This window comes from Amblyomma mixtum, chromosome 2 (assembly GCF_055824585.1).
Source record: "Amblyomma mixtum isolate Tamu chromosome 2, ASM5582458v1, whole genome shotgun sequence".
NCBI classification, from domain to species: domain Eukaryota; kingdom Metazoa; phylum Arthropoda; class Arachnida; order Ixodida; family Ixodidae; genus Amblyomma; species Amblyomma mixtum.
This window is the reverse complement of record NC_143013.1, coordinates 182,542,575-182,554,972: the sequence shown is the minus strand read 5'-3', so window position 1 is coordinate 182,554,972 and position 12,398 is coordinate 182,542,575. Positions and strand designations below refer to the sequence as shown.

The following is a 12,398-nucleotide window of genomic DNA, read 5'->3' as shown; positions in this document are numbered from 1 at the left end:
AAGTGCGATACCACCCAAATTTCGTGTAGCAGGACCAGCACTAAACAACGCCATGTAGTAATCCACAAATATGTAAATTACTTTCCTAGTACTTGTCACTACAGTTCCATTGGACATCATTTCCGGAATCTGCTTTACAATCACATGACGACGCTCACCAAGCAAAGCTTGTCGTGTCGGGCGTTCGCAATGCAAAGCACACTTGTTACGAGATCTGATTAGTGCACACCTGTATCGTTTCCCATCATGCCTCTGTAACTCACTTTTGTTACTAGCAATTTCATCCTTCTGCAGGGCGATTCACGTAACTTGAACCAAAGATTTTAAAAAAGCAGGAACCTGCAGCCCGCTGAAACCAACGGTACATTGTTCGCCATCATGTGGCGCTCCTCAGAATATCTGTTTATTGCGCTTAATTAGTTAATTAACTAAGATGAATTATGCATATGTTCAGATATTCATTTTAGTGCCAAAACCGTTACGTTAGGTTGTAGAGCAAGTTTATAAACAACCGACCCAGTTTATTGTAGCATCGTATCTCCTAGGGGGTCCTTTTTTCCGGCACCTAAAGAAAGCCCGCGAAATATGAAAACATACCACGTGATTACGGTCGTGCGCTACTAAAGTCACTGGAACTCTGAAAGTACCGCAACCAGCGGGCGGCGCGCAGGCAACATTGGGGTGTTGTTGCCAGAGGTGGTCCAGCGCGGCGAGCGCGTCGTCTGCTAGGCGAAGAAAGTCTCCCTTGCGGCGGCCTTGTTCATCGGTTTTGCGCAAAAATTAATGAAAGTATTCATGATTGAGAGCTTAGATGAGGTGAGAGTTTCGAAAACCTTGAAAGCGTTGCACGACAGCTGCGCAGCCTCTCGTATTCTTGAGCCCATGGGTGTGAGCTAACAACGCAAGAAGCAGGCTTGTCCTATCGCTTCCGCGAGAGGCTCGCAAATGCATGTTTTCGGGAAAACTTCAAAGCCGGCAGGCTGCGTACTTACCAGCGGTATATAACAAAACGTTTAGTAAATCGGTTCACCTGGAAGTCTGCTGCGTATAAAACGTTCCCTTTACGCTTACTGTTTCCCGCCGCCTGTTCTTCCCTCCGTGTGGTCAGTAGCCGGTCGGAGGCTTGTGGGAGGCAGTTGGGCGACCCTAAAGTCGACGAGCTCTCCGAAATCTCGTAAAGCAACGTCTCCGAAGACATTTATAGCTGTCACGCTCACACAGACACACGACGCACAGAGACACGCACACGCGGTGCACAAAGACACGCGCGCACACAGATACGCACGCAGACACACGCACTGACAGAGACACGCATGCACAGACACACGCACGCACACAGACACACGCGGTGCACCAAGACACGCGCGCACACATGCATACACAGACACACGCACGCACACAGACGCACGCGGTGCACAGATACGCACGCAGACACACGGACTGACAGAGACGCGCATACACAGACACACGCATGCACACAGACACGCGCGGCGCACACACGCACTGACAGACACGCATACACAGACACACGCACGCACAGACACACGCGGTGCACAGATACGCACGCAGACACACGCACTGACAGAGATACGCATAGACAGACACACGCACGCACACAGACACGCGCGGTGCACATACGCACGCAGACACACGCACGCACACAGACACACGCGGTGCACAGATAGGCACGCAGACACACGCACTGACAGAGATACGCATACACAGACACACGCACGCACACAGACACACGCGGTGCACAGATTCGCACGCAGACACACGCACTGACAGAGACACGCATACACAGACACACGCACGCACACAGACACACGCGGTGCAATGATGCGCACGCAGACACACGCACTGACAGAGACACGCATACACAGACGCACGCACGCACACAGACAAACGCGCGCGCAGCACACTGCGCGCACACAGATACAGGCGCGCGCACAGAGACACGCACACGCACGCAGACATACGCTCAGATAGAGGCACAGACACGCGCGCGCACACGCACACAGACAGACACACACGCACACAGATGCGATACTGAACGTGCTACTTCGTAAAACACGCAGTCCAACCCCATCGGAAGCACTGCGCCCCGTCGGCTCCTAGAGCGAGTGGACCATCTATGGAGGCGCCTGATCACGTGATCGCAACTGGCCAATAGGCGGCGCGGCGGCGAAGAGAAAACAGCTGCGGTACTTTCAGAGTTCCAGTGACTTTATGCGCTACTAGAGTTACTGTATATGCTATGCTACCAAAGGTAGCAGAGTTGCGCGTCTGTTTTCCCTCGCCGCTCCGAACGCCATTCGCCGAGAGGCGATCACATGATTTTCGTGACGTCGTTCGTTCAACACTCCGCGGAGAAGCTGACTTCACAGGTGCAGCGCCGAGCGAACCCTTGTCTGCTCGACGCGTCATGTGAGCCCGCGCTGTCGGCTACATTCATTTGTTTTCCGTGCACACCTGCGGCGTCAGGTTTGGTGTTCTGCAGTGGCAGTGACGGACGCAGTCGTCAGCTACGACTGGGTGCAGTGCGCCAAACTGAGCAACCGCACGGGAAACGGCAAAGCGTTGGAGTGCCATGTGGAAGGTCGGCGGCCGAAGTGCGTCGGCGCCTCAAGTGGCTCTTGAGAATGAACCTCTCCTGTTTGCGGCTGTGGAAGGCTTACAGCATTGATAAATACATAAAAATTTCTAACATGTTCCAAGATCTACCAGTGCCATCACAACCAACATTTGCCTGTTTCGAAAGCGAAATCAGAATTGCATTGGTAAAAACATTTTTCATGTGTCGACATTTGTTTACCTTGAACAAATCACTACTTTTTTTTTCTAGCTTACACACATTATCAAATAAGGAACTGGCAACGAAAATCTTGTTTGTCTATATCTTTCACTTAGTGTCCTTTTACGGATACTAGTTTGAGCCTATACCTGTCCCTCGAAGCAGTATTTGTAGCATATCACTGCATTAAAATTGTACAGAATTTACAGTCTGCATCTGTAACTTTTTGGCCCTTCACTAGGGCAGGCTCTGCTTACTCTGCTGCTGCTTCGAGCCTCCTGTAGTGATGGTTCGAGGTGAAATATAAGGGACAATGAATGTTCAAGAAGCAAATTCCATGCAAAGTTTTGCTACATTTCGATGCCAGTCTCACCTGCATAAACATTTAATTTGCCTATGCAGTCGCTGCGGTGGCTTAGTGGTTATAGCTCTCGGCTGCTGACCCGAATGAGAGAGAGAGAGAGAGAAAACTTTATTTACCCGAATGACGCGGGTTCGATCCCGGCCGCGGCGGTCGAATTTCGATGGAGCCGAAATTCTAGAGGCCATGTACTGTTCCCTGTCATAGCCTGAGTCGCTTTGGGCAGTTAAACCCCTCTAAACCATTTGTCTGCCTATGCTATAAAGTGTTGTTCTTAGTAAAAATGCCCTTAAGAACCATCTGACAAGGATTAAGTGAGAGATGTGAGGATAAGATAGGCAAAAATCGCATGTAAACAAGTGTCGCAAATATTGATGCCGCGAATAATTTCAGCTAGAAGACAGCAAATCAGCCTATAACCTCGGGTTTAAAAAAAATCCAGGAGTCGCGAAATGTTTTGATACTGCGACCTAAGCCGAATCTACGAAGAAGGAGTACAAAAATGCAAAGAGGAACATTAAATTAGTTTTTCCGAGCAATAAGGATGAAGCAGGCAGGAAAACCTACCACAGTAATCAACAACTATTGTAATTTAATAACTAAGGTGAAACGATAGTGATTTTCGATAAAAAAAATGAGGAAAGTTAAATAATATCTACGTGTAAGAGTACTTTCAAGGTCCTTTAAAGATCCGCCCTATCACTGCATTTAGCAACGGGGTACATTTTGCGAAATGTGTTGGGCAAGCAATTGAGTGTTAATTTTTTCGTTATGTCAGACTCGCCTCGTCCAATGCATTGGTGTTGCTTTAGTCTGCTTGCCTACAACAAGTTGCGCAATTATTTTAATGTGGTTCTAGAGAGATGCGTTTTCGTATTTTCCGCGCATAACTCGTACAGAACGCGCTGCGGTGCTAGTTGTGAAAAAAAAGTAATTCATCGCTATACTTTGTTTGTTCTTAAGACGTGCACGCAGGAAGACAGGATGGGACAGAAGCTGCCTCATCTGGAACGGAACTGCTTGTTCTTGTGAAATTACTGGTTCCAGAAAGAAAAAAAAAACTCGCAGGCCGTTTCCAGTCTTTTTTCGTCAGTGTGTCATGGTTACGATTTGCTGTTAACCTTTGGCGATTTTTTTTTCGTGCTGTATGCACACCCTCGGCAAATCACAGATTAGTTTTCAGCGTTACGTTTAGAAACTTGCCATCAAGTCAATCTATTTAAAGGAGAAAAAAAAAAAAGAAGCCCAAGCGCCCTACACAGCGAGCTACGCAGCCCCTGTACGTACGAGAAGTGGCTTTCCCGCACAGCTTGGAACATGATGGCGGACCTTCGCGCAACTCTGCTCCCTGCGGGAGCATATACAGGAACTCTATGCGCTACCAAATTGCAGCGCTCTCAACGGCGCTTCGAGCAAACGGAGCGTGCCCGCTGACCGTGAACGGCCGCCGCGCCGCTGCGGAAAGTGCTGACCACGGTGGAAGAATATACGGTGGAAGAGTCTGTTTCTTCCACCGTGGTGCTGACGCACTGTCAAGCCGCTGCTAAGAGCGGCGGCCGTGAACTACTTAAGCGCAATAAAAAAAATAATCTGAGGAGCACCACATTATGGCCAACTATGTATCGTTGGTTTCAGCCGGCTGCAGTTTACCGCTTTTTTAAATCCTTAGCCCAAGCTACGTGAAACACCCTGTATAAGCCAGATGCTTCACATTGTAATTCCTACAAGTTGCTCAAGTTTTTCTTAAGTGCCCGCTCCTGATGCTTCTTGTAAATTGACTTAACAGATCCCAGTTCAATTGCTATCACACGTACTTCCTGGTTAAACATTTCTTATGCGGCGAGCAAGGGTAGGCTGCCAGAAAAACAGGATTGCAGCTGTGAGCGCACATGGACTGCTCATTCTCAAGCGACTGCTCGACTACTGAAAGTGAATAAAGGCGCGTCTAGTGAATACAGAGATGTCTAGGGAACGTTCCTTCGAGATATGTACTCAGACATGCATGAATAATTTAAATATGAGAATGTAAATTACAGATATCCAAATTAAGCGAGTAGCCAATTATGTTTCCGGTGAATTTCCTTCGTGCATGGCGTGTAGTCGCCGCGCCATCATGCGGCTTCCACTGAAACCTCAACACGCGATGTGCGACGACGGTCCAGCAGATGGCGCGCGACTAGTGAATGCAAAGATGTCTTAGAAACGCATGCTCGGTTGAAGTACTGCGGGGTTCATGAATAATTTAGTTATGAGCGTGTGAAATACAGATGTTTATTTAAGCAAATAGCGAAGTTATCCGAAAGGCGCTCAGCGTTAAAGACGCCAAGCTGCGTCTAGTTGCCCGATGCACCACAGCTTTCGCTCTAGAAACAGGTTCAACAGCAGTTAAACCACAGCTAATTTCTGGCAGATATTTAACGATACAGGAAAAGGAATCATATCGGCTCTCTCGCTGCAGTTCTTCAAAAAAGTTTATTTTCTTTTCCATTCCTTCATTTAAAGCTTATTTTCCTTGTTTGTGGGTTTTATCAGTTCACAATAGAATTTTAATGTAGTAATGTCTTTCTGCAGATCATAAAATTGTTATGCACAAGTTAACTAACATTCATGATCAAAAAAATTAATTCGATTCACTGTTTTCCCTTTTTTTTTTTTTCTAATTTTAGCATTGCAGGTCTTCGAGTCCAAGATCGTCGATTCTGCGACGGCGCAAATTATCTGGTGAAGAGCACGTCCCGGAGATGCGGCCTTTGGGAAAATCCAGCAGTGGACGAATGGCGCAGTCGCACGGGATAGAACCTGCGAAATAAAAGCTTTTAAACTCGTGGTCGATATGAAATTACTTACAACGTGACAAGAACGTGTTGTCTTGTCCCGATATCTAGTGCCTTCATTGTAGCCCTGTGTTGGAGAGAGGAAGAACTTACACGTGATCGTAACACATGTGATATTTTAATTTGTGAGAAGAGAGATGCGTAATTTTCTCACTAAGGGATATGTGCAAGTCGTTTTACACTACTAGGGACGCTGCTTCAAAGGCAGGCTCTTATTCGTTCAAATTCATCGTATTCATGAATTAAAGATAGATGTTGGTAACCGCCGCAAAAAAAGCTTGAACGGAACTATGACGTGCATTTCACTGACTGCTGACGCCAAAAGATAAGCTCCGTAGTTCACTATTTTACATTACACTCTCTGTACGGAGTTCTGACTTCTCTCACTGCACACAGAAAACACAAATTCACCTACCGCCTCTGAGGGCCAAAGCAATGTAGCCAGTAAGCTAGTACCCGGTCCTAGAATATCTCACATGTGGTTAGTTGAAATTTTGGTTCGTTGCAAATTGGTTTGTTTTGTAGCGAGAGCTACACTACGCCAGCTCTGCGAGCCTTCAGCGTGGCACCCCTTGAGCTCCGTGGCGGCGCAGTGGCCTTGAGCCGGTTGGTCACGTGATGCGGAGCAGCTGCTGCTGCCGGCGGAGCAGTGCGCCGGCGAAACCGAGCTGCAGCAACTGTGCGCATGCGCCGCGTCGAGTGGGGGAAGAGTGTAGGGGAGAGCGCTTGCTTTCGCGTGACTCCAGGTTTAACCAGAGCTAAACCACAACAATTTTTTTAGGGCGACTAGTGAACTCAGCAAGTAATATTTCAGGGTATTTCTTTTATTTTTTACAATGAGCCAAATCCACCTTCACAGCTCAGAATTTATAAAAATGAGTAATGTTTCTCTGTGTTTGTACTATAATTCTACACAAGCCATGCTTTACGTGCATTTTGAAGCAACTCTAAACCAGTCAGTAAGTACAGCAAAAATTATGCAGGTAATCTAGTCGAACTCGAAATCAGGGAGCGAAGTTTAAATATATCTCATTTCGCTGTGAGTGAGTAGTTTTACCAGTTTTGTTCCCTAAACTAAAGGTGTACAGTTGTAATTAAAAGTCTGTTAATGAAAAACATTGCTTAACAACGATTATATCAGGAGCGCTGCTGTGCTAGCTTCACCAGCACAAGTCATCTAAAAGTGAAAAGCATACTTCTGTCTCATGAGCTGATATCAAATCCTAGTTTTGCCGCCGAGATGGCTATGTTGAGATGGCCGAGATGGTTATGAGTACTCAGTTGCTGACCCAAAACATGGGGGTTTCGATTCCTGCCGAGACAGTCGCATTCGGCAGCGGCGAAATGTTAGAAGTCCGTGTACTGTGCGATCCCACTACACGTTAGAGAAAATCGAAAATTGCTTTTGAGGAAGGCAAATGACGCAGTAAATGTCTCAATATCTTGTTGGAAGCCCGAACCGCACCATATGGGAAGAGAAAAAGGAGGGAGTGAAAGAAGAAAGGAAGAAAGAGGTGCCGTAGTGGAGGTCTGCAGAATAATTTCGACCAGCTGGGGATCTTTAACGCGCATTGACATCGCACTGCATACGTGCGCCTTTTGCGTTTCGCCTGCATCGAAACTCGGGCGTCATGGTCGGTTTCGAACGCGGCTACTCCGGCTCAGTAGAGGACCGCCTTAAAAAGTGAGCAACCGCGGCGGGTGAAAGAACCACAGATGGTGGATTTTAAACGGAGCACCCCACTACGGCGTCCGTTATATCATCAGTATATTTAGCACATTAAACGCCACAAACCAAACCAAAGAGGCTTGTTTAAAAAAAGAAACGCGATAGCGTTTAAGGCCTCATTATGCAGAAAATGCGTCGTTGTCGTCGTTATTTCGGGCGTTGTGAGCGAAAAGTGGTCGCAAAAGCTACCTGTTTGGCGACCAACGTAAGGTGACAATGGTGGTCCAAATGACATTGCTCCCTAGATTGTGAGCACGCTTCTGGCAGGGGTAGGCGGCAGTTAATTTAATGATTCGTCTCAAGACGTTGCTCGTGAAGAACAGCATTGCCTCGGTCTCACGACCTCTACCTTTGGCACCACCTGCCATCTCAGCGCAGTGGCGCGTCGCTTAACTGCTGCATCGCGACGTCAGGAGTTGTATGGGAACTTCTGGGGATCTCTTAATCTCAAGACGAGAATGACCAACTCCGCAATCGTTAACACTATCGCGTCATACCCTTATGGTGGAGCTTCACTTTTCTTTTAAGTTTCTATTTTTTTATTGCGCCCGCATTTCGGTATAGCTCAAGTGAACTAGCTACAAACTCTAGAAAGTACAATGTGCTCTAGTTCAGTGAGGGATTCTAAATTATGGTTATTAGCGGTGCAGCGGGGAGAAAGGACAAAAACGACAGGACAACAGCTAGTACTGTCGATTACTATGTGCGTCCGGTGTTTCGAAGGAAATAACTATTTAGGATATGGCAACGTCCAACGTCTTCCGTCGTCTTCAAATTAGCAATTTGAAGTTGAATGTATCAAAGACACGCGTCTTTGCCAACGCGGTTAATTATGACTTCGTTTTCGTCGTAATCTAGTTTAAGGTCTTTCAACAATATCTTCACGTCTTTCGCTCTCGATGAGAATATAACTTGCACTAGAAAGTAGTGCTGGGAAAGCAGGAAATGAAACTCCGCCTGAAATAAAGATATGACGCTGAAGCTTGCATGCTTTATTTAAAAATCTTTATCTTTTGCAGAAGAAAGCAGTGCGCGCTATCGCTAATTCCTCATATGACGCTCATACGCAGCCTCTTTTCAGTGCCCTTAACTTACAGCCGGTCACCTCCATATATCGTAGTATTTTACTCAAGCGTTTCATTACTGCGAAAAAACAGAACACCAAATTCTTCGAGCATTTATCTCTATTGACAATGAGTTCTAACATTTACAACACACGTCACAGAGAAACATGGTACGTTCCTAAAACGCGCACTAACTACGGTCAACAAATGTTGCGCCACACACTGCCATCTTTGTTAAACTCATTAGAAACTTAATAACAACGTAGCTCTCCTTTTATGAGCTCATTGTGGATTCGTTTTTTTGTTTTGTTTGCTTTGCTGTAGTATACACTGACGCCATGAATGTCTAACCAATTTTCTTTGCTTGTTAGTAACTTATTATTTATGTTTGTGAATTTCAAAGCTATTTTATTTGTATAATTTTATGCTTTCTGCTTTTTAAATCCTTTCAGCATTCTATCATTGATTTTTTTTTGGCCGTATGTACTTCTGTTATAGCATAGAATGTTATAGAATGTTCACTAATACTTTTTTTTCGTTTATCCATTATTGTATCTTTGCGTTCTCTTTATTGTGCATAGTGAAATTTCTGTAGGGGGTACAGACCCCGTCAAGCCAAATCCATTTGGCTTTTTGTCTGCACTCCCGTCATCTGTACATGTATAGATGCAAATAAACTTGAATTGAATTGAATAGTTTGATGAGTAAATTTGGCCCATTTCGATACTTACAGGGGCGATGAAAAGAAATGCGAACAAAGCAATGCCTAGGCGCTTCTCCGTTTGCTTTTATTTTCATCACGCTTTTTTTTCGGCGATATCAAAAATACGCTAGAATCGTCCATGATACATTCCAGGACGACTCTAACCTCTTTTTCTAACCACAGGGGTAAAAGCGCGATAAGCACAAATTCGAACGACGGAGCCCTTCGGCGCCGCTTTGTTGGCGTTTCTTTTCATCGCGATAGTAGTACATCAGAAAGACCTAGATCATTTTTGCTTTGAAACAGGCTTAGAGCGCAAGTTTTGCACTGGTGGCGTGGACGGTTTGTTTTGCTAGTTTTTGCAAGCGAACAATGCACGGACTCGGTTGTCATTAGAGCATTATTTCATTTATTTTAGGTTTTTTGAATCGGTTAATTTTGAAAGAAGCTCCTTATTTTTCAAAACAGCAGAACGGGAATACTAATATAATAGAATGTCCTCTGCGATTTTTTTGAGCAGACAAATTTTCCACTACAAATATTGTCATTTTTTTACATTGGTAATAATATTTGCATGCTCGAAGAAGAAAATGATTTACGTTAAGCAGAATTATTTGTTTCTTAAACATTAGTATTTTGTACAGTTTCTAGTTATTTTCCTGGTTTCTAAGAAATATTGTACATGCTTATAAAAATGATCATTAGTATGTTCAATTGAAAAATAACGAATTCGCTGTCTTAATGCTTGATTGTACTACTTACGCGGAACAATATTTGTTTCTAACGAAAACAATAAACAGAACCTGGAAGGGATATTGGTCGCTTTGTAAAGACTCTTTTCAACAAAACATTTGTTACGGCGCCACATTTCTCAAGTATTTTTGGGTTCTAAACTTCCTGGAAATAATTTTATTCGTGGGTTAGCTGCCCGAGGGCTAATCCAGGAGCTAAGATTTTTGAGGATGCGCCCATTGGCATTAAAAATGGCTGATATAATTCAGCGTATTTTAATTTCGAAATTGTCCAATAAATCCTGACAGTTGCAGAAACCAATAGTTTGTGTCAAGTTTCCACATCCATGAGTGCGAGCCGTGAAGAACACACCACGGCTGTTCAATTTCTTTTTGCTTAACCTCTTGTTGTTACTTCCAAGATATTAGAGATATCTCTCGGGCGTTCTTCTGCACTGAAAATATGAATACGATGCTGAACTTAAGGAAAGGCTGTAGTTCAGTCGGAAAGATGGAAAATCGCTCAGATACTAACTTGCCTTTTCTCTAGACCTTTGTGCGCAACGATAGAATTGGGACACTTACACTAGTCGCATACTGGTACAACAAGCTGTAGCTTTTCAAATCTCGGCGAACCTCACCTAGAAGAGCTTGTTTTTCCGCACCATAAATGCTTGCATATTGCTTCGCGCTGGTCTTTCGTGTTACCTCGTTTCTAAACATCCGGAGACCACCTCACGTTTTCACATTGCCCTGCATTTGGAAGGCTTTGGTCTCGCAACAGTAGCAACCGAACAGGCTAAGCAAAAGAGATCAGACTGCAAGTATGATCGGCATGCAAACGGTATAGTTTCGTAATGGCGTTCCATGGATAAAATAGAGTACCAGCGAATGCTCGCGCGGTTTGCCAGTACATTGCTTTTTAAGTCACCACTCATCCAACCGATTTTTGCTCTTTCAACTGGCGCTTCTTATATAGCGACACCTCGTGGAGAGGTGTCGCATATTTTGTTAACTATATTTTAACTATATTTTGTTAACGCATATTTTGTTAACTATCAATTTCCGCGGTACATCGCTGGTGGTTGCTTGTTCATTCTCTCTTGCTTCGCATGTGGATAAGAAACGAAGGCGTCGGTTAAGGTGGTAGTCGAGGGCTTCACATTAAGGAAGCAGATGATGTTGCTGGCATTGAAATCGAGGAGGCATTGGTATAGCAGTGAAAGAAAATTTCTGTCCTCGCAAGAGCAACGCTTGTGTTGCTGTCCAGGTTCGAAACCTTGCGCCTTTCATCGAGGGTGAGCCGCTTGCCGTTCATTCCTGAAGCGGACGATAAAATGAAGCCTGCCAGGCTAATCAACGCCACGCAGCCAGACTAAGCCCAATGTTCCGTTAAGACCAGGTATTAGCTGTGATAATAAATGTCTCTCTAACAGAATGCGTTGCCCTTGATAGTGTCTCGTTCAACACGACATCACCGAGTTCTTCGAAAGCGCGGAAAATCTCTTTGTTCTTTGAAAATAATTCTATGAAGAACAAAATTCGTCGCGAATAAATGGAAATGAACTTGAATTTGAGGCATAAATTCTACTTTTCGAAGCTGACACGGGGAAAAGAAGATTCCTTTCATGTTCCTTACACGAGTTCTCTGCTATTACGTCTTGGTGCAACAGAATGTGCTTACTTTCTTATCCATTTATCTGGCAAGAATTATACTGGTTCAACGAGCCCCAGAAAGGGTAACAGTGTTCACAATAGTTACCGATCTTGCCAGCAGCCTAAGCAAGAAACTTACCGACAACTAGTTCTGGGTTATTTGGGTGGCTGCGAATGGCTTGCAGAGTATCTGTATCCCAAGTTGCAATCCGGTTGGTCTCCAAGCGAATGCTTCTCAAAGCAGGAAACTGCTGACTCGTCAAGCCCCTCGGGATTTCGGTGAGCTCGTTTTCTCTGAAAGGAAGCACGAATTGAAAGCAGGCATTATAACAGTTTACCTGAGGAAGCGCCTGTCGACACAAAATCCAAGTTAAAAGCGAACACCGAAGTTCCCCAAAGCCCCCTCTTTGCGAACACTGTTCCTGTTTGGTTTCTCTGGTTGTGCTACTAGTGGGCGACTTATAATGCATTGATATCCCCGCTGCGGTAGCGCAGTGGTCGTGGCGGTCGGTCGCGGCGCTCAGGG

The 12,398-nt window shown here is 45.1% G+C and overlaps 1 protein-coding gene across 1 annotated transcript in view; it reads right to left on the bottom strand.

Moving 5' to 3' along the window:
* Positions 1–5,625: 5,625 nt before the first annotated feature.
* The window catches only part of LOC149361765 (uncharacterized), a 28,540-nt gene continuing 21,767 nt past the window's right edge, over positions 5,626–12,398 (bottom strand). Inside the window, exons 3-4 of the mRNA XM_089569583.1 lie at positions 12,012–12,166; positions 5,626–5,954 (exon numbers count right to left, since the gene is read on the bottom strand). Coding sequence (XP_089425709.1) covers positions 5,818–5,954; positions 12,012–12,166 — 292 coding nt within the window. The 3' untranslated portion in view covers positions 5,626–5,817. The remainder of the gene's footprint in view (positions 5,955–12,011; positions 12,167–12,398) is intronic.